This window comes from Esox lucius, chromosome 23 (genome assembly GCF_011004845.1).
Source record: "Esox lucius isolate fEsoLuc1 chromosome 23, fEsoLuc1.pri, whole genome shotgun sequence".
Taxonomy (NCBI): Eukaryota; Metazoa; Chordata; class Actinopteri; order Esociformes; family Esocidae; genus Esox; species Esox lucius.
The window spans coordinates 4,872,491-4,895,466 of record NC_047591.1 but is presented as its reverse complement, the minus strand read 5'-3'; the positions used below and the strand labels follow the sequence as shown (position 1 = coordinate 4,895,466).

The following is a 22,976-nucleotide window of genomic DNA, read 5'->3' as shown; positions in this document are numbered from 1 at the left end:
ATCATCATCCCAGACAGCTTGTACTGGTTATCGAGAGCTCGGGCGATGACCTGCTCACGCTCTGCCTAACAAGTTGGTACGTACTAAATCAGCCTCATTCGGATTGTAAATGTTTACAGAGCTCTAACGGCGTGAAGAGGGTGAGAGCAACAGTGCTTTGAAAGTACAAGGCCAAAGAGGGAGAAATAATTCTCTCCTCTCCCTCTTGACTTCAGGAAGCCGGTTTGGAGTTTCACACACTGCCTGGTTGACAATAGCAAGGCCTGTCCGCGGTCCGGGCCGTTCCTCACAAAAGAAAGCGTTGTTCGGAGGAGGGAAACTTTTAGAGACAGCTGGAGATGGAGGGTTGACTTAGGCTTGGGGGGGGCGCGAAAGATGTTTGGGTGTCCATGGTGATCTAAGAGGCTGCAGAGGAAGTCCGTGTGGAAATCAGGATGGCTGGACACCGCAGGACGTTCTGCGGTTGTCAAGGACACCAGGCCCAAAGCTCCCGCATGCCAATGAAACTAATGGGAGAACTGGGGTGTGTCTCGATTCTCTGCAGTCATAGCCTCCCCTTGCCTCCTTTCCTCCGGGAAGCCAAGCTGGACTATTGACAATCACCCCCGACTGCAACTCCGTTCTGCGATGCCGAGCACATGGAACCGCTGAGTTTCACCACACTCAATTTAACTGGCACACACACACAAACGTGCACACAAACACGCACGCAAACATGCACGCAAACACATCCCACACGCCCGTGTTGACATAAACACGTCGTCAGCCTCTCCCTTCACCTAACGTTCTGTCTTCTGCCATCTGATGTATTGATTAGGTCTTCTTGGGGTGCAGGTTGGGTTTCTCCAGATGGGGGAGCTCGGAGGAGGAAGGGAGAACTTTGCGGTTTGTTATTTTAGGCCATCCCTCTCCAGGGAACTCCCTGGTTGACGGCTCGCATTAACAACACGCTTTTCATGGGTTGTCTTTTTACCAATACTGTATTCTTTTTGCTCAGGAGACAAGTAAACCCTCTCCGACACTGTAGGCTTCCTGTTGTTTGACAGAATTTGGGAGAAAAGCCATGCTGACACTGGCTCTCTTATAGCTCCGGATCTGAGGGGAGATTGAACAGCTCTTGAATGAGATATACATCACACAGGGTCCCGCAGTCTCACAATCTGTCACAGAAATGGAATGTCACTGAAGAACACAGAGAAAACACTGCAGTGATACATGAGCAGTCCTTCTACCAGCCTTTCGCTGAGAACCAGGCTGCTCTGCCACTGTCTTAAACTCAACCATTTTAGCATATAGCTCTGGTTGAGAACCCATTTGATCTGAAAATGTCCCTAGTTAAATCAGCAGCAGTGACGGTGGTTGAACAAATACATAATGTATATTGAATTAAAATGGCAACTACATTTTAAGTGCAAGAAAACATTTGATGTCTGCAAGAGGACACTGTGTTTCACAGTCGTTTCTTTGGCCAGTTGTTCGGGCCGCAACTCTCAGCTGCTCCTATGAATGTTCACCTCCAGACGTAGGCTTCTAGGCTCCTATAGGCCTCACGTTCCCACGGTTGGCATATGACATGTACTCTGACCTCACTGCAACAGCTGGGCCACGACACATGTATCCTGTGTTAAATGTGGGCCTAAACCCACTTAGCTCTGCCCCTTGTACATGAGACCAGCGTAAGCTCTTCTAGTAAAACCTGCTAGAGACGATACATGCTATTCATTGGCTGTTTCAGCCGAGACTGTCCATCACAGCATCTGTAATGTGGGAAAATGTCAAGCTGAAGCGTCAGGGCGGTATCTTGCTTTAACAGGTGTGTTTTGATCAAATTAATTAATCATAACTGCTGTTTTGGCATTGTGGAACCACTCGTGCCCCATCCATCGTTGAATCCATCGTTGCAAAGACTTAGCCGTAGCCTCTGGTCTCAGACTATCTTGTGTGTACAGCATTGTGGTTCAGCCCGCCTCACATATGAAGGATATGGTCTAGCCTTCAAATAGGTGATTTCACGACCAAATAAACAACCCACGGTCTTGTGGTAAGACGGCGGGGACAACCTGGCGAGCAGCTCAGTGGACAAACCTGAGTGAATGCTTCCTGTACATTAGTTACACTCTGAGCTGGCTGTAATTTTCTCCACGGGTCCACTAATCAGCTATTCATTAACATTCTACTGAGACACTCCACCTCTACTGCCACTTATTGTACTGTATAGTACAGTCTTACACACATATGTTGGTTTTTATACCCTTTGGGTGACCAGAAACGTATAATATCCTAACCTTTTCTTAAACACAACGCTAACCATTAAACCATAAATAACCTTTTTCCCTCTGGGCACCGGACAAAAAAACTTAGAAAGACAGAATTGTCAGGTTTAACTTTCTCAATGAGGATTCTGGTTTTCACATGTATAATGAACCAGGATTCATTAGTAGAAAGCCTGGGGAGAAAACTCAGGCTCTTTAGAATGGTAGACAGATACATTTTTTACAACAATTGAAAGGCAAGCTCCAACTTCATCTACCCGATCAATGTTTCATAGCGTCTGATTTGTTTTCATTCAAATTTATGTGTTTAAGATTCTGTCTGTAAACTCTGATAACTGGAACCATTGTTGAGGCAAAAATGAAAATGTATTATTATGTAGATCTGGGGAAGATTATAAAATATTGCTATAGCTTTGATATTACCCAGTATTATTGTGAAATGGAACTGGCTGTCCAAGAAGAGCCTTGGCCAGGGAAGTGACCAAAAACCCAAATGGCCACTCTAATAGAGCTTCAGAGTTTCTCTGCAGAGATGGTAAAATCTGTCAGGAGGACAACCATCTCTGCAGCGTTCCATCAAACAGGCCAGTCTATGAGACAAAAACTATACTTAATGGATTCGAAATTCAGTCCATGACATCTGAGAATGTAAAGAAAGTGAAGGGGTCTGAATACTTTTTGAAGACTTTATAGTCGATTTGTTCCCCATGTCGTCAAAACTGCTTTATAATTCCAGGGCTAACTGTGGTGTGATAGCTATTCTACATATAGATTATGCACATATAAACTGCATATTACACATCCAGCCCCAAATGGTAGGTTTAAATATGTATTTTGTTAATCGCAAAGGTCCCAGTCAGCATCTTTAATATCACAGCACATTTTAAGAAATAAAAATCTGAAGAATAGGTCAACACTTGACAACACATGACTAATTCATTCTCTGAGAGAAACCATACTGATCTTTAGAAGCCAAGTTATGGAGACATTTAACTGTGAGATATTGGCTTTATCAAATGGCACTGGAGCAGGACAGGAAAGGAGGGACATTGTAACCCCCCCATGTTGCAGTGAGGTACCTTGTCCTGTCAATGATAAAAAATAAAAAAAAAAACATTGCGAAAAATAAACCCAATTTCCAAAGAAGTTGGGATGCTGTGTAAAATGCAAAAATAAAAGAGAATGCAATGATGTGCAATCTCTGCCCTGACCCACCTGGACGTAACCAAAATCTATGTCAGGTCATAGACTTTAGCTCAGCATTCAATACGGTCATCCCCTCTAGGCTGGTCAAGGCTGTCTTCCAAGTTCCTTGTGAACTTTTACCGCTGCACAATCGAGACAGTGTGGTTTCGCGTTTGTGGTGAAAACCGCCCAGCACATCATGGGTACCCAGCTCCCAGCCATCGTAGACTTCCAGTGCAAGCGTTGTCTGCACAGGGTCCGTGGCATCACCAGGGACCCTTCACATCCATGCCACAAACTGATTGCCCTCCTCTCATCAGGCAGGCACTACAGGTCTCTCTGTTCTCACACCAGCAAATTCAGAAACAGTTTCTTTCCATCTACTGTAACCCTCCTGAACTCTGTGACCCATCACTAACCATACTCACCCTTGTGCTACTGGACTCTGTCGCTGTCTTACAAAGGCTGATAACGTTTTCAGTTGTCTACAGGTACATTTCATTGCTGCTATTCATTTGCACATGCTTGCCTTCATTGCACATTTAGAACTGCCACTGTACTTGCATTTTCAATTGATACTTACACATGTCTACCTAGGGAACCACTTTGCTGCTATCCCTGCATTTCAGTTCCACATGCTACCCTATTCCTTCAGTTTGCCTCAAATGCAAATTCAGTTTGCCATTGAGTATTGCCACTTGTACATGCACAACACTTTATCCCACTTGTACATACATTATACTCATTACTTGTACATACATTATACTTAATACATGTACATACATTATACTTAATAATTTTACATACATTATACTCAGTACTTGTACATACATTATACTTAATACATGTACATACATTATACTCAATACTTGTACATACATTATACTTATTACTTGTACATACATTATACTCATTACTTGTACATACATTATACTTAATACTTGTGCATACATTATACTCAGTACTTATACATAAATTATACTTAATACTTGTGCATACATTATACTTAATACTTGTGCATACATTATACTTAATACTTGTGCATACATTATACTTAATACTTTTTTTCGTTTTTTTTCGCATTTTTCGTCCCTCCTCACTTCTGGTTAGACGAAAATTGCATTTTGTTGTACTGTACTTGTATTTGTTCAGTGACAATAAAGTTAAATCTAATCTAATTTTATCTAATCTAAAAATAATCTATCTCTATATTTAATTGAAAATCGTACAAAGACAACATATCAAATGTTGAAAATGAGACATTTTATTGTTTTTGGAAAAATACATTTGAATGTTACAGCGGGGCAAAAAAGTATTTAGTCAGCCACCAATTGTGCAAGTTCTCCCACTTAAAAAGATGAGAGAGGCCTGTAATTTTCATCATAGGTACACTTCAACTATGAGAAGATGATGGTGGAAAATAAGTACTTGGTCAATAACAAAAGTTAATCTCAATACTTTGTTATATACCCTTTGTTGGCAATGACAGAGGTCAAACCTTCACAAGGTTTTCACACACTGTTGCTGGTATTTTGGCCCATTCCTCCATGCAGATCTCCTCTAGAGCAGTGATGTTTTGGGGCTGTCGCTGGGCAACACTGACTTTCAACTCCCTCCAAAGGTTTTCTATGGGGTTGAGATCTGGTGACTGGCTAGGCCACTCCAGGACCTTGAAAGGCTTCTTACGAAGCCACTCCTTCGTTGCCCGGGCGGTGTGTTTGGGATCATTGTCATGCTGAAAGACCCAGCCACGTTTCATCTTCAATGCCCTTGCTGATGGACGGAGGTTTTCCTTCAAAATCTCACGATACATGGCCCCATTCATTCTTTCCTTTACACGGATCAGTCGTCCTGGTCCCTTTCAGAAAAACAGCCCCAAAGCATGATGTTTCCACCCCCATGCTTCACAGTAGGTATGGTGTTATTTGGATGCAACTCAGCATTCTTTCTCCTCCAAACACAACAAGTTGAGTTTTTACCAAAAAGTTCTATTTTGGCTTCATCTGACCATATGACTTTCTACCAATCCTCTTCTGGACCATCCAAATGCTCTCTAGCAAACCTCAGACGGGCCTGGACATGTACTGGCTTAAGCAGGGGGACACGTCTGGCACTGCAGGATTTGAGTCCCTGGTGGCGTAGTGAGTCCCTGGTAGCCTTTGTTACTTTGGTCCCAGCTCTCTGCAGGTCATTCACTAGGTCCCCCTGTGTGGTTCTGGGATTTTTGCTCACCATTCTTGTGATCATTTTGACCCCACGGGGTGAGATCTTGCGTGGAGCCCTGGATCAGTGGTCTTGTATGTCTTCCATTTTCTTATAATTGCTCCCATAGTTGATTTCTTCACACCAAGCTGCTTACCTATTGCAGATTCAGTCTTCCCAACCTGGTGCAGGTCTACAATTCTGTTTCTGGTGTCTTTTGACAGCTCTTTGGTCTTGGCCATAGTGGAGTTTGGAGTGTGACTGTTTGGGGTTGTGGACAGGTGTCTTTTATATTGATTACAAGTTCAAACAGGTGCCATTAATACAGGTAACGAGTGGAGGACAGAGGGGACTCTTAAAGAAGAAGTTACAGGTCTGTGAGAGCCAGAAATCTTGCTTGTTTGTAGGTGACCAAATATTTATTTTACAGAGGAATTTACCAATAAATTCATTAAAAATCCTACAATGTGATTTTCTTGATTTTCTTTTCTCATCTTGTCTCTCATAGTTGAAATGTACCTATGATGAAAATTACACAATTGGTGGCTGACTAAATACCTTTTTGCCCCACTGTAAGTCAGCAACCTGTTTCAAAAAGGTTGGGACAGGGGCATGTTTACCACTGTGTTGTATCACCTTTTCTTTTAACACCACTCTGTAAGCATTTGGGAACTGAGGAGACCAATAACTATAGTTTTGAGGGTGAAATGTATTCCCATTCTTGCTTGTTATAGGATTTCAGCTGCTCAAAATTTTTGGGTCTCCTTTGTTGTATACTTTGTCTCATAATGCGCCAAATGTTTTCAGGTCTGGACTTCAGGCAGGCCAGTTAAGCGCCTGGACTCTTTTACTACAGAGCCATGCTTTTGTAATACGTGCAGAATGTGGTTTGGCATTGTCTTGCTGAAATAAGCAAGGCCTTCCCTGAAAAATATGTAATGTGGATGGCAGCATCTGTTGCTCAAAAACCTGTATATATTGCTCAGCGTTAATGGTGCATTCACAGATGTGCAAGACACCCATGCCATGTGCACTAATGCTCCCCCATACCATAACAGATGCTGGCTTTTGAACTGGGCGCTGAGAACAAGCCGGATGGTCCCTTACAAATTTAGCCCGATGGGCATGGCGTCCATTATTCCCAAAAATAATTTCAGACCACAGGACAATTGTCCACTTCATCTCAGTCCATCTTAAATGAGCGTGGGCCCAGAGAAGGCAACTGTGAGGTGCGAGGGAAGCGCGTGGGCAAAAGGCGAGGCAAAAAACCAATAAAAAAAACTGAGATTTTATTTTTTTCTTCTTTCAATAAAGCCATTGAAAAATGCGGCACCACACAGTCCAACATACAGACACAATAACCTGTGAGGTGCAGGTGAAAACCAGGAACTAATAAAGACATCATAATAACTTATGTGATGTGTTGGGTGCGCTGCTGCCATCTGCTCCTGCTGGTGGTTAGTACACTGGTGAGGTGGAGCGCCGGAGAGAGAGAGAGCACGGAGCACCACGTGGAGCAGCCATCACTACTACACCGTTTCTGGATCTTGTTTATACACTGCATAAAAAAATGAAGGGAACTTGTAATCATCACAGTATAACACCTAGTCAATTATACTTCAGGGATATCAATCTGTCCAGTTAGGAAGCATAAGCGATTGTGAATCAATGTCACCTGTTTGGTACAAATGAAAGTGACAACAGAGAGGCAACAGCAAGACAACCCCCAAAAGGGAATGGCTTTGTAGGTAGTGGCCGCAGACAATTGCTCTCTCCTTATCCTTCCTGAATTTGTTAGTGTCCTTGTCACTACTGGTAGCATGAGGCAGTACCTGCAGCCCATTTAGGTTGCATAGGCAGTCCAGTTCCTCTAGGACGGCACATCCGTATCTGCCCTCGCAAGAAGGTTTGCTGTGTCTCCCAGTACAGTGTCAAGAGCATTCAGGAGATACCAGGAGACACGCTTTTACACGAGGAGAGTTGGACAGGGCCGTCGAAAGGCATCAACCTATCTGCTCGTTTTTGCAAGGAGGAACTAGAAAAGCACTGCCAGAGCCCTACAAAATTACCTCCAGCAGGCTACTGGTGTGCATGTTTCTGACAGTGCTATGCACTGGTCCATTGCAGTGCATAGCATGAGGGCCCGACGTCCTCTAGTGGGACCTGTGCTCACAGCCCAGCACCATGCAGCTCGATCAAGGTGTTACGCTGCTATATTATTGTGCTAGGGGACATGAGGGATGTACTACTAACTTTTCTCAGTTTCCTCCAATTTTAAATTTTAGAAGGAGATGAGGTCCTGGTCCACACCTGCGGATTACCTGGTTTGGGGGGACCGTTGCTGTTCCTGTCCTTGTCCACCTGGTCATACTTCTGACCTAGTCTAAAATCAAATATACTCTGGATTTAGCCAAGAGAAATTTATTTATTATTCCAATTGGACTCTTAATATCTCACCCGGCACAGCCAGAAGAGGACTGGTCACCCCTCTGAGCCTGGGTCCTCTCTAGGTTTCTTCCTAAAATTCGACCTTCTTAGGGAGTTTTTCCTAGCCACTGAAATTCAACACTACTGTTGTTTGCTCCTTGGGGTTTAAGGCCGGGTGTCTCTGTAAAGCACTTTGTGACAACTGCTGTTGTAAAAAGCGCTTTATAAATAAATGTTGATTGATTGATTGATTTGATTGGCATTCGCCAGAGAACCCCAGAATTGTCAGGTCTGCCACTGTTGCCCTGTTCTATTTACAGATGAGAGGAGGTTCACACTGAGAACATATGACAGAGGTGAATGTTATGCTGCCTGCAATTTCATCCAGCATGACCAGTTTGCCGGTGGGTCAGTGATGATCTGTGGAGGCAAATCCTTGGAGGGTCGCACAGACCTCCACGTGCTAGCCTGACTGCTGTTAGATACTGGGATCTGAAATCCTCAGACCCATTGTCAGACCTTATGCTGGTGCAGTGGGGCCCTGGGTTCCTCCTGGTGCAGGAAAATATAGACCTGAATCCAATGAAAACCTCTGGGACGTTATGTATCGGTGCATCTAATGCCACTAAGTAGCGCCACAGACTGTCGAGGAGCTCACTGATGCCCTGATCCAGGTCTGGGAGGAGATCCCCCAGGACACCATCCATCATCTCATCAGGAGTATGCCCAGATGTTGTCAGGAGTGCATACAGGCACGTGGGGCCATATACACTACTGAGTCACATTATGAGTTGCCGTGATGAAATTCAGGCAAGTTGGAACCGCCTGTGATTTCAATTGTTTACTCAGATGTTCGGTGTGAGTTTGAATCCAGCCCTCAATCGGTTGGTGGTTTTGGTGATTTTGATTTAAGATCTTTAATACATTTCCTTCATCGAGACCCGATGTGTGTTTTAAGTGTTCCGTTCATTTTTTGAGCAGTGTATATGGTTTCTTCTTTGCATGGTAGAGTTTTAACTTGCATTTGTGGATGCAGCGATATACTGTGTTCACAGGCAGTGTTTTTTGAAAGTGTTCCTAAGCTCATGCAATGATTTCCAGTACAGAATCATGTCTGTTTTTAATGCAGTGCCGCCTGAAGGCCCGAAGATCACAGCCATCCAATATTGGTTTTTGGCCTTGTCCCTTTCATACAGAGATTTCTTCGGATTGTCTAAATCTTTTAATGATATAATGTACCATAGATAATGAAATCCTGAAAACTCTTAGCAATTTTACGTTGAGAAACGTAAAAGTGTTGCCCTAATTGCCTGTGCAGTCTTTCACAGAGTGGTGAACCCTAGAGTGGGAAGCTCTTTTTATACCCAATCATGCTACTGATTTGTTGCCAATTAACCAAATTAGTTGTGAGATGTTCCACCATGTCTTTTTTTTAGCATTACACAACATTTCCAGTCTATTGATGCCCCTGTCCCAGCTTTTTTGAAATGTTTTGTTGCCATCAAATTCAAAGTGGGCAAATATTTTTCAAGAAACAATAACATTTCTCAGTTTCAACATTTGATATGTTGTCTTGGTACTATTTTCTATTGAATACATACTTTAAATGATTTGCACATCATTGCATTCTGTTTTTCTTTACATCTTACATAGCGTCCCAACATTTTCGGAAATGGTTGTATATCAAACGAACTCCTACGACCCTGGCTCTATTGTTACAGCTGATAACGAGAGAGAAAAGGTGGAGAGAATGAAAATAAAGTAAAACAGAGAAGGAAGGAGGGACAAGAGAGAGAGACAAGAGCTTGTCACCAGTTTAATGCATTTGTCTGTGATACATATGTTACATCACTATACCACATTACCCTTGGTCCTGGTAATGACCAAAAGAAGGAAGGATGGAATTCAGAGAGGAAGGAATTCAGAGAGGAATGGATGAAGGGACAAAGGAAGGAAAGAAGGAGGGTGCCAAGCAGTTATAGCTACCATGGATAATGGACTCATTAATGTCAAACTGAGAGGGGTTTTAATCTAATTTGCCGCTGGCTTCTCTCTCTAGCACTGTGACAGGACCCGGGTCAGGTCACAGGGGCTCAGATGGACCTGTCACACGGGAGGGTGTGTGTGAGTCTGCCTTGGTTTTCAGGGCTATTTCCTTCCAGACAACCCTGTTCCTGGAAAGCCTCAGGCACATCAGGCTGGTTATTCTTAGGGCTATACGCCTCTGCTCCATAGTTACGGTATGGTGATATTTAAAAAGAACCCGTCAACAGAGGACCTAAACTATGCAAAAGAGAGCGTATTACATTTTATTTACATATTTCTGTACATATATTTTTTCAATGTTTTTTCAGCTGGAAGAGTAGTGGACTGGATTCAAACCCATACTGCTGCAGGTCACCTGTGTACCCACGGCTGTAGCCTACATCTCTACACCAGCCAAACCAGGGGTTCCCAAACTAGGGGTTGTGCACCATCAAAATGGGGTGCATGAATTTTCTGGGAAGGCCTTGTTTTTTCAAAAAGATATTTATTCCCTTCTATGAATTTTACATTGGTTGTCATAACCAATGACAACTAAATTTTTTATGTTATTACTATAATAGGCCCTGTTATAAAAGCGTCACTCACAATGCAAATTTCCAGGAGTTATCACTAACTTGCTCCCATCTTGTGGAAATTACCTGAATTACAGAGACACCAGCTTGCATTCAACCCAACTCTCCCCTTAATGCGCACTTGTTATACTCCTTTTTGGCGGACCGACAAAACAAAATGTAAAATGTAAATGTAAAATAGGTGGGAAAAGGTTGGCAACCCCTGCACTAGATCATTTATGGCTGTGTCAACGATGAAAAACAGGGAAAAGCAATAGGATTATTTGGCGTATTAGGTTTACCACGTGATCACAACTAACCTACAATCATAACGCAAAAACACACGTGTTGAGTAGCTACATATCGAGACGGTAGTTTGAAAGTCTGTTTTCAGGTGTATGTCACTAAATGACTTCATGTTCAACTGGTAGTTACACATTTTATTTAGTCACTTACCATTATTAGGCAGCAACAGCCATGCAGGCAGAAAGCACACGTCCTGTAATGTATAGGACGCCATCCGACATTGATTCCAGCTAATACTACGGTCTTCCATCTCTGAATGACCTACTGTAATTTAGTCACACACACAAACACAGGAATGCAGAAAACACACATTCTAAGCTGGCGTCTATATTTTCCTTTTTCCTGTATGGCACAGAGAGCGCTATTATCCTCGGACATTATGGTATCCACTGGGTAACTTAGCCATGTGAAATGGAGAGGTTTCGGTAGCAGGCTAACATGAAGTGAACAGGGAGGAGATTGTAATAGTGGTGTAAGTGGCAGGAGACATAATAGTGCTCTTAAGGCAGACTTCGATTCGGATCATTAGGTTTCCAACCTTTTAAGATGGAGGATTAAATCCACTAATGCCGAATAGCTTTCATCCAATCTGCACGTTGTTGCCTGAATGCCTCTCTGCGTACGTAAGAGATTCGGAGAGGGGTAAATTAATAGAGCTAAGCACAGAGGGAGAAAGATGGAGAGAGAATAGAGTGAGACACAAAGTAAAAACCTGTTGGAGTGTGTTGTGTATACAGATGCATGTACACTTGGATCACACTGACACACACACACACACACACAGACACACACACACACACACACACACACACAGACACACACACACACACACACACAGACACACACACACACACACACACACACACAGACACACACACACAGACAGTACTTCCAGATTTAGTTGGCATTTTCTCCAGACCATCCATCTCTCCAAAGACTGTTGTCTCGTTCAAGTAAGGACTTTGGACCATCTGAAGTTCATTCATTACTTTCATCACCTCGGTGGCGTGTGGCTCTTCACATCACCATCACCATCCGGATGGGTAGAACGGCGCCGGATTTGGTGACACAGGGATGAGAGAGGCACTGCGAAGCTCCCCCCGCCATATTTCTTTCTGACGGAGAATGAGGGAGGGAAGTGTTGTTTACTCTGCGGCTCCCCTCTTTCGCCAGCCTCCTCCACACCTCTCTCCTGTGCTTGGCCGTCTTCTGAGCGCCCCTGTGTCTGAGAAGGGATGCAGCTCGACGAGACACCAAATGTCCACTCCATCATACTGCTAGCACTAGACCAAGTGGTTGAGGCATATCCTTTGACAGTCCAGAGAAAGTGTGGGACTTCACCAACACGATCATGTCACCAGGTGCTAGGGTCTCATGTGACAGGTTCGACAATCTTCTCAGTAAGGCAGCTTTTAACTCTCTCTCAACCCCCCCTCCTTCCCTTACTCCTGCTTTGCTCTCTCTCTCTCTCTCTCTCTCTCTCTCTTTTCTAGTGACCATGACAGAGGGGCACTTCAAGACACAGAGGAAATTCACTGATGACATTGAATGGTCCTACACAGGTTGGTGTGGCCCCTCCATCCGTTTGCATGCCAGGCGCTGTTCAGTGTTTGAATTACACACTCTCACACACACACACACACATACTATACTCTAAGCTATCGACACTAGTCATTCCCCCAGAGAGGGTTCCAAAGGTTCAACGTATAATTGTAACCCTTGGGGGCTTTTAGGGCTCCTCTGGCCTGAGTGACTGGTCAGAACATATGGTTGAGACAGCACCATACGCTCAGCTCTGCCTGGTGCACTACACTGTAACAAACAGCATGGAAGGTCTTTTCCACATGCTGACTGACAGAGGGGATTAAGCTCAGTTATCCTAAACCCTTGTAAGGAGTGTTTGCTCCATCAGTAAGATAGATCTGAATCGACTGGTCTTGGTTGGTTAAATCTAACTCTGAGCGAGGGCGTTAAAATTGCTCTAAGGGCAAGTCACGTTACAACGCTAATAGATTGTGAAATCGATTTCATGGCATTAAAGGGTCCCTTTCAATACACTGTATATTACATTTTCCCATCCTTCATCCCAAATCTCAACTTTATTCCAATATTCTGTCGTAGTTGATTTCAATTAAAATAAGATAACATTTTACACAACTATGTATGTTCATGGTTATGAATCAGGAAACTTATATCCCAAATGGAAATATTTCAGTCCCTGTAAACTCTTTAATAATTGTTGTTTTAGTTTATGTTTTCAAAATTCAGAGCAACCTAACAGAAAGCTTAGTCTCAGAGAGATGGATGAGTGACTACAGGGCTCAAGTGTGTGTGTTCGCATGCGAGTGTGTGTTTGAAAGTGTGTGCGTGTGTGTGTTGGAGGACAGACTTGTTTATCACCCCCCGGTGTAGTGAGGGAGCTGTCAGAAAGAGGTACTGGGCCGCGAGGAAACGAATTAACATGTGAAAGAGCATACCTCATTGTGAAGCACAGCACAACATTACTAGAGAAGGAAACAGAAAGTGAAGAGAGAGAAAAAAGGTAAAATAGGGGGAAGAGGGAGTGAGACAGTGAAAAAAAAAGAAGGAAAGAGGGAGAGAAGACAGAATGACAGAGGAGAGAGAGGAGAAGAAAGTAGGGGGAGACAAGGGAATGGACTTATGCATCCAAGATGTGGTAGCTTGTTTTTAGCCTTTTTACAGAATGTTCAATCCTGTTGAAATATGCAACAGTATTTTCTGAGAAGGTTTTAGCTTAAAGATGCACTCCCATTAAGTGGCTCTTCTCTTTTCACTTCCTATGGTACAATTTGGAGCGTTTAAAGTAATTTCTCTGTCAATATGTCAATGTCAGATTACAGGGTGAGATAAAGGTCTTTTCTGTCTGTCTGAGCTTTTTCAATGTATTTGTGTGGCTGTCTATACAGTCATGTATAAAGTAAGTACACCCCCTGGAAAGTGGTCCTTAAAAATAATTTGGACAGCTGTCTTATGAAGGTATTAATAGCTTATGCTTATCAGTATTTTATTACGATTTATAGATAAAGTGAACCCTTATTCATTAATTGTTACTGTGACATTATACTTTGCAATCATTTATTTATTTAAAATAAACATTTCAGCATTTTGATAAGATTGACATCTGGGATCATTGTCGTGCTAAAAGATCCATTTTAATTTCAGTTTCAGCTTTTGTGACAGATTCATATTCTCAAAAATCGATATGGAATTCATGGTTGATTGGATGATGGCAAGTTGGGCAGAACCTGAGGTGGCAAAGCAACCCCACATCATAACGCTACCGCCTCTGTGCTTTATGGTTGACATGAGGTTCTTGTGTTGAAAGGCAGTGTTTCATTTTCACCACACATGGTGTATGGCATTGTGGCCAAATTACTCCACCTTGGACTCATCTGTCTAGAGCACACTGTTACAATAGTTTGGGTATTTTCCCAGGTGTTGCTCAAATATCCATGTGTCCAAATATTTAAAAAGGGCAACTTGCACACTATCAGGATATATGTTCGTAACTGAGAATACAGAACAGGAGACAGACCTTGTACTCCTATTCACACATGGGTACCCTCCGTGCTCTGCTACTGTTGTGTGTTTACAAAGTAGATACAGAAAAAGCCACTGCAGCCCATCTTAAGACCATCTCCCCAGGGGGTCCCTGTGATCAAATCCCCCCGTCTCCATCTGCCAGTACGTGCTGGAGTGTGATCGCCGTGCTCTGTTAACCCGTGGACCCGAAGTCTAGGCCATGCCAGACAGCATCGCCGGCCATCTCTGTCCATCTGATCTCCTCTCACGGTCGAGAGCCATGTCCCCGCGCCACCCCAGATCTGTATGCCTCGCTGTGTAGCCGACCTGGGATCCAAACACGAGGTGCGGGACTTGTTAGCCATTGCCTGTCGCCATCAGCACGTCATGTAGGTGGAGCGCGTCAACGTTCCGATCGTGTTCGGTGATTAGTAACCCCATCTGAGAGCTTAATACTTTCTTTAACTTCCAGAGGAAAAGCTCAGCGGGCTAATGCTAATGCCTTGTGGCGTGCAGGGCGGATCCAGTCTTTTGGAAACCCCCCGGCCAAAATGACGCACGATGAGTATGGAGAAGCAGCGTCTGCAGTGACTTCTCTCAGCACTAGGGGGCTGTTAACCAGCAGCTCAGTGACTCATTCCAGCTCTTCTTACTTAGTCACGCAGTCTGTGGTTAGTTAGCACTGTTTCCACTCCAGTTGTCTCCAGCAGGCTTCCCCCATCGGCATCTCTGAGTTACTGAGGTTGGAGGGTTGACTTGGGTCGGGTAGCTGGGGATGAGGTCGATGCCCCCCTCCCCCCGTAAGCTTGGGTTTGGCTTAGGCCCTGGAGTAATGTAAATACTGTATATTTGAGACCCAGAAAGACTCAGTCACGCTGGCTTGGTGGTGATTGACTGCAGTTTTGTAGTAAAGATGACAGGTGTGTGTGTCTATAGAGGGGCACCAATTAATAAATAGTCCTGCCCCCCCACCTCATTTGGACACACACACACACACACACAGATATGTTTTAGCTAAGCTGAATCTTAACTTAAATAATACATTAATTCCCTAGCTTAAATCCACTCTCCTTAGTGTTAATGTCTTCTGACATTAAAGGGCAACAGCTCGAGCGAAAAGCCTTCATGTTTTACTTAACAAAGTGCAGGAACATCTTTCCCGATAAAGCCCCGCTAACAGATGTGTTGGAAGACAAATAACAGGGGCACTTTTGTTGTTATATCATGTGATCCTACAAAGCCCTTTGCAAAACCGAGACAAACACATAAGTGGGTTTGCCTTAAAGTAATAGGGTAATCCTCTACACAAGTTGCACACAAATGATTAGAGGAGCTTCACTCTGCCAAAGAAGTATGTCCTAGTTCATTTGAGACGTTTCTAAAGCGCTCTGACTAACTTAGTAAGTGTTGCTAATATTTAAATTGTCAGGATAGGTAGTTGAGTGGGTGCTGGAGCTACAGTCAGTGAGGTAATGTGTCTGTCTGTGTGTGTGTGTGTGTGTGTGTGTGTGCGCGTGTTTATGCATGTTCATACATCAAAACATGTCTTTGTCCTCAGGGATGAGTTCAACCTTTTCAGACAATCTGAACGCCACTTTTCTGCTCATTCAAGTAAAGAGCTGTTTAGGCTCTGAAAGTGCAGCCACATGAGTCAGACCTATGTGAGACACCGATGGACCACTCAACCATACCATGTTCACTGTGTAAAAGGGCACAGTTATGGGTTAAACACTGGAGAGTCCAGAAATCTCTGCGCACCACAACAGAGCGATTATGGATTTATGCAGAGACTTTTGTGGACATGTTTGGGGATGCCGAGCCTTGTTCATGTGCCTTTTAATGTGTATGTGTTTGTGGCCAAATTTTATCTCACTCCTGTGAATAAGGACTTACATTTGACCGGGCCACTTAAACCCACTGCTTTGTCAAAGGGCTGACATTTAAGGATTGGTTGACAAGTAGTTAATGTATTTGGGAATTAGGGCATCATTTCAGACAGATCTGTTGTGAGCCATTCTGGTAGGGCGGAAATAATTGTTTTCCTCTGAAAACCTTTGCAGCTATTTGTTGCCATGGTAGCAACCAGTGTAGTAACAGTGATGGTTCAGGGCTCTCATTCAAGGCTACAGGGGCCAAACAAGGCCCCAGAACAAACATACAGACAGCATGGTGTCACTTAGCTGCCAGCGTAGAAGCACACAACACACACACACACACACAGATATGCAGGCATGCATACATACACGCCAGATTGACAGGCACCCTCCTCGTTGTCAGTCACACACCAAATGTTACTCTCGTCTGTCACCAGCCCAGTAAACTGTCACTCAACTGACAATGGTAATACAGCCCGATTCAGCGGGTAGGATTCGACCCCGCACATTGGCTGTGAATGTCGGTCACGCCTCAGGAACTCTTATCTTTAGCATAGCTGAATACCATATTCACTCATTCTCCTAGGTTATGTGCCAGGAGAGTTACCATGAGAGAAAGAGAGAGACACATTATCCATCTCTCGACCAAAAACACTAATGGAAATGTACAGTGATAAACAGTAGTTACTGTCCTCTGGTGAAAGGTGATAATGAAGTGCTTCCTCCTCTTCCCTCACAGCAGGCAGTCACAGGCTTTCCATGTTAATGCCTCTGTGCTTGGACAATAACAACGGCCTCATTAATGTATTACAGCCCGGGATTCTCCACACTCCTCATGGTCAACAGGCATCTCCAGCTGGGCTTATCATCATGCTCTCAGTACATTGTGGATGTATACAACCGCATTGGTTATTTGGCTTACTCTATGGATGAGTTTACTGTAAGCTCTGTACTTTATGTATGTTATTTATTATGCGGTATCTTATGTATGTGGATGTACAGTATATATGCATAGAGCCTTGGGAAAATATTCAGACCCCTTTCACTTCCTCCACATTGTGTTGTTGTCGTCGTGCTGCAGTCTGAAGTCCTGTGTTTTCTGGATCAGGTTTTTTTCTAGGACCTCTGTGTTTTCCTCCATTCATCCTTCCCTCAATCCTACCCAGTCGCCCAGTCTCTGCTGCTGAGAAGCCTCCCCATAGCATGATTCTCCCACCACCATGCTTCACTGTAGGGATATTAGCCAGATGATGAGCAGTAAATAGTTTTTTCCAGATTTAGTGATTCATAGGCCACATGAGTGGCCTTATTCACAATTATCTCTTGGAGGTTTCTGATTAGTTCCTTGGATTTCATGGCTTGGTTTAATATATAAGGTACATTATTTATTGTTTTTAATAAATTGACACATATTTCAAAATAGATGTTTATATCTTCTCATTATGGGATGAAAAAATATATGTAATGCAGGAAAGTGTCTAAATTCTTTCTGAAGGCGCTGTTCATGCTGTTATGTTGGCATACATGCACGCACTCACACACACGTATGTCTGAATGCTAGCACGCATGCCATATACTACCTGTCCAGTGATAATGTGTGACCAACTGTCAGGCCATCTGCTCCGTTACCTCCTCATTCGCTGGATTTAGAGGGCGATGCAGTCGGAATGACTCTCTGTGCTGTACGTAACTACAGGGTAGGGTTACAGGTCAGTAAACCTAAATGGCACATTTTCAGTTTTGTAACAGGACACAAACGTGAAAAAGCTAAATGTGTTTACAAACAACTGTAAACGGTCCTTAAATGAAAGTGTTATCGCTACAACCACGTTCCCCGCAGGCTTGCTGTGTAGGAGCTGTTCATCTGCTTCACCTGCTCCCTGCGCTGTGACGTGAATTCCCAGTCAAGGTTTGCCAGCTCATTTCCAGCCTTCACTGACTGGCTGTAATTAGGGATCGTATCGCCTCCCCCTGCAGGCCAGCTGAACCAGAGGCACTGGGGAAAGAAGTATCCGTTGTGCAACAGCGCCCGTCAGTCCCCCATTGACATCGATGAGACCTTCACCCAGGTCAGGACGGAGTATCGGGGCCTAATGCTAGAGGGCTGGGAAAATATGACCTCTGGAACCACCTCAATCAACAACAATGGCAACACAGGTACGTCACAAGACGGTTGTCAGTGGACAGACAGAAACAAGTCAGGAGCCGTTGGCAGGACAAGCACACTTACATTTGTGTAATATTAAACCTAACAGAGAGATAGGTATCAAAATACCTATCAATCCATATGGGTCTACTGAGAGAGAGAATGAAGCAGAGAGGGAGAGACAAAGACAGAGACTTACAGTCAGACAGAAAGAGGGAGAGAGAGGAAAATCGGTCTGTTCACCATGAGAAAATGAAATGACTCTTGGATATCATCTCTCCAATATCTCTCCATCAAGTCCTATGTAAATGTGGCCTGCTGGGTATACAACAGCATTCCAATATGCTAACGGAAAAGCAATTTGCAAAAAAAGATCTCTCTGAGATCATCTACGACGCTTCCATTGTGTTCCATCGCGTGTGAATCAGCGATAAAGCCAGGGAGTATGACAGAGGACCAATGTTTGGCTCTTTCCGGCGGTGTTGGGCTTTCAAGGACATTGCACTTTTATCGTAGCCACATGAAACATCATGTTGAAAATGTTCTGTATTTTAAATGATAACAAAGGGGCAAATCGCGCACCTGTATTAACTCTTCAGAAGGGGAGAATTATAAAAGAAAGGACGGTTTTGCACATACTGTCTCTGCCTGCCACTGTTACAGTCTTTTAAATGAGACTTTGACTTGACTGTGGCACGTAAATACAATAAGTGCTATTGTGTATTCTGCCACAGACCCATAATTAACAGCATGTCTGAGCACAGACCCAAAGAGTGGGTCTTTTGCCTCGGAGGGGCAGCCTTTGGAAGGTTAACCATGGGAGATGAGACAGGTAGGGAATACGGAGGTGTGTGTGAGCTCATGTACTTGTGTGTGTGTGTGTGTTCCAGTGGTGCTGGACCTGGATGGGGAATATTATGTGAGCGGCGGCGGTCTGAGCGCCAGATTCAGGGTGGGGCGTATGGCGTTCCACTGGGGCCACTGCAACGCCTCATCGGATGGATCGGAACACAGCCTCAACGGCCTCAAGTTCCCCTTGGAGGTAGCACATCTACCGACCAATCAATTAACCGGCCAATCAGTCAACCAATGAACAAAGCACCTCATCAATTAACCAGCCAATCAATCAGTTCAACTAAACGTAGGCAGTTACTACTGTAAGTCGCTCCGGGTAAGAGAACCTGTTAAATGACTTGAATGTAGAGTAACTGAATCAGTAAATCAGTTGTATGAATCCACCAGCAGGTATGCCAGTGAATCGATAATTACAGCAAAAGCACAGCACATATTGCCACAGTATGGTATTCAAATTCCACAATGAAAATCTATTTTCTCTCTCTGTTTTGCAGATGCAGATCTATTGCTACGAATCAGAAGTGTACCAGTCTATAGACGATGCCCTTAAGGACGGAGGAAGGATTGCAGCCCTGGCCATCCTGTTTCAGGTGGGGCTCCGTTCCAATATTCACCCTGCGTGCTACTTACAATGACTCCATGCACAATAAATGTTAGATTAGTATGTCAGGAGGTCAACTCCCTATTATTTCTGTTCCACAGACCAGCCTCGATGACAACATTAACTACAACACCATCATCGAAGGGGTCAACAGTGTCAGCAGATTTGGTATGCAACCAGTCATCATTCCAACTTCATTTATTCAACCATGTACACTGCTGAAAAATATTAAGGGAACACGTAATCATCACAGTATAACACCAAGTCAATTCAACTTCAGGGATATCAATCTGTCCAGTTAGGAAGCATAAGTGATTGTGAATCAAAACAGTCACCTGTTTTGTTGCAAATGAAAGAGAAAACATGTGCACTGGAGAGGCAACAGCAAGACAACCCCCAAAAAGGGAAAGGTTTTGCAGGTGGTGGCTACAGATAATTGCTCTCTCCTAAATGATTCTTCTCAAATTTTGCATTTTGCAAGTGTTCTTGTCACTACTGGTAGCATGAGGCAGTAACTGCAGCCCATTCAGGTTGCACAGGTAGGTCAACTTTTCAAGCACGGCACATCCATACATGCCATCGCAAGAAGGTTTTGCTGTGTCTCCCATTGGGTTGAGATCAAGTGATTGACTCGGCCATTGCAGAATATTTTGCCTTAAAAAACTCCTGGGATGCTTACGCAGCATGTTTTGGGTCATTGTCCATCTGTAAAGCACCACCCAATCAACTTCGCTGAATTTGACTGAAGCTGAGCAGACAATATAACCCAGAATTGATCTGTCTGCTTCTGTCTTCCGTCACATCATCAGTAAACACTAGTGACCCAGTGCCATTGGAAGCCATGCATGCCCATGGCATCACACTGCCTCCACCGTGCTTTACAGATGATGTGGTATGCTTCAGATCATGAGCCATTCTAAGCCTTCTCCATATTTTTTTCTTCCAGTCAGTCTGGTACAGGTTGGTCTTAGTTTCATCTGTCCAAAGAATACTGTTTCAGAACTGGGCTGTCTTTTTTAGAGGTTTTATGGCCAAGTCTAATCTGGCCTTTCTATTCTTGAGGCTTATGAATGGTTTGCACCTTGTGGTGAACCCTCTGTATTTGTTCTCGTGAAGTCTTCTCTTTATGGTAGATTTGGATAATGATATGCCTACCTCCTGGAGAGTGTTCTACACTTGGCTGAAAGCTGTGAAGGGCTTTTTCTTTATAATGGAAAAGATCCTAGGATTATCCACCACTGTTGTCTCCCATGGAGGACTTTTTGTGTTGCAGAGCTCACCAGTGCATTTTTTTTCTCAAAATGTACCAAACTATTGATTTGGTCACTCCTAATGTTCCTGTTATCTCTCTGATGGATTTATTTGCAGCCTAAGGATGGCTTGTTTCACTTGCATTGAGAGCTCCTTTGACCGTATTTTGTGGGTTCACAGCTTCCACTTGCGAATGCCACACCTGGAATCAACTCCATACCTTTCACCTGATTAATTGATGAAGAAATAACATAGGAATAGCCCACACCTGTCCATGAAGCAGCTTTTGATTCAACTGTCCAAATTACTTTTGGTCCCTTGAAAAAGAGGGGGCTTTATATTAAAGAGCTGTAATTCCTAAACCCTTCCTCCAATTTGGATGTGAATACATACAAATGAAAGCTGAGAGACTGCCCTTTTAAGCCCATATTGATTATTTAATTTTAATTTAATGTATTTTGATAAAGAAATATTGTGTCCGTGTCCAATTATTTCCGGACCTAACTGTGTCTTTGGAGGGTCGCACAGACCTCTGCGTGCTATCCAACTATACCCTGACTCCTCAGACCCATCGTCAGAACTTACCCTGGTGCAGTGGGTCCTGGGTTCCTCCTGGTGCAGGACAATGGCCAGCCTCATGTGGCCAGAGTGTGTAGGCAGTTCCTGGATGACGAAGGCATTGATGCCATTGACTGGCCCTCACGTTCCCCAGACCTGAATCCAATTGAGAACTTCTGGGATGTTATGTATCAGTGCATCCGACGCTGCCAGGTAGTGCCACAGACTGTCCAGGAGCTCACTGATGCCCTGATCCAGGTCTGGGAGGAGATCCCCCAAGACACCATCCGTCGTCTGATCAGGAGTATGCCCAGATGTTGTCAGGAATACATACAGGCACGTGGAGCCATACACACTACTGAGTCACATTATGAGTTGCCATGATATTATTCATGCAAGTTGAAACAATCTGTGATTTCAATTGTTTACTTTTGAGTTTGAATACATCCTCAATCAGTTGATGATTTTGGTTTCCACTGACCGTTGTTATGTCATTTTGTTCTCAACAAATTATACTATGTACAGCAAAGATTGTGATCTTTAATATATTTCGTTCATTGAGACCCGATGTGTGTTCCCTTCATTTTTGTGAGCAGTGTATTGTTCAATCTTTTATTTTTTTATTTATTTATATATTCTAGTGCTTCTGGAGACCCTGTGACTTACTTAAAGCATATGTCAATGTTTACCCCCACCAACCACCAAATATATATTTTTGTGCTATGTTATTCATTAGATAATGTAGTCCCAAAAAAGTATGCAAGTCGGCACGGTTTTCAAAACAGTGTGTTTAGAGAGAAAGAGAAAAGTAACTTGATAATTCTATATTGAAAGTGGTCCATCTTGGAAAACCTGCTGACATGCTCCCTTTTAGAGGATTGCAATATGAGGGAACTAACAAACAAAATCCCAAAATTGTATTAAGATATTTCGTAATTGCATTTTAAGTTACATCTGCCAATCCCATGCTATTACTCTCCACCCATCGATATTCAGGTAAGACAGGGAGTGTGAAGGCCTTCTCTCTGCTGACCTTGCTGCCTAACTCCACCGAGCACTACTATGCATACAACGGCTCCCTCACCACCCCGCCCTGCTCTGAAACGGTCGAGTGGATCGTCTTCAAACTCACCGTTCCCATCTCTGAGTCACAGGTGA

The 22,976-nt window shown here is 43.7% G+C and overlaps 1 protein-coding gene across 2 annotated transcripts in view; it reads left to right on the top strand.

Moving 5' to 3' along the window:
- The window catches only part of ptprz1b (protein tyrosine phosphatase receptor type Z1b), a 49,505-nt gene that overhangs the window by 4,645 nt on the left and 21,884 nt on the right, over nt 1–22,976 (top strand). For both annotated transcript variants that reach the window (XM_010896484.5, XM_010896483.5), the window contains exons 2-7: nt 12,484–12,552; nt 18,385–18,564; nt 19,444–19,595; nt 19,903–19,998; nt 20,111–20,177; nt 22,815–22,972. In XM_010896484.5, coding sequence (XP_010894786.2) covers nt 12,484–12,552; nt 18,385–18,564; nt 19,444–19,595; nt 19,903–19,998; nt 20,111–20,177; nt 22,815–22,972 — 722 coding nt within the window. The remainder of the gene's footprint in view (nt 1–12,483; nt 12,553–18,384; nt 18,565–19,443; nt 19,596–19,902; nt 19,999–20,110; nt 20,178–22,814; nt 22,973–22,976) is intronic.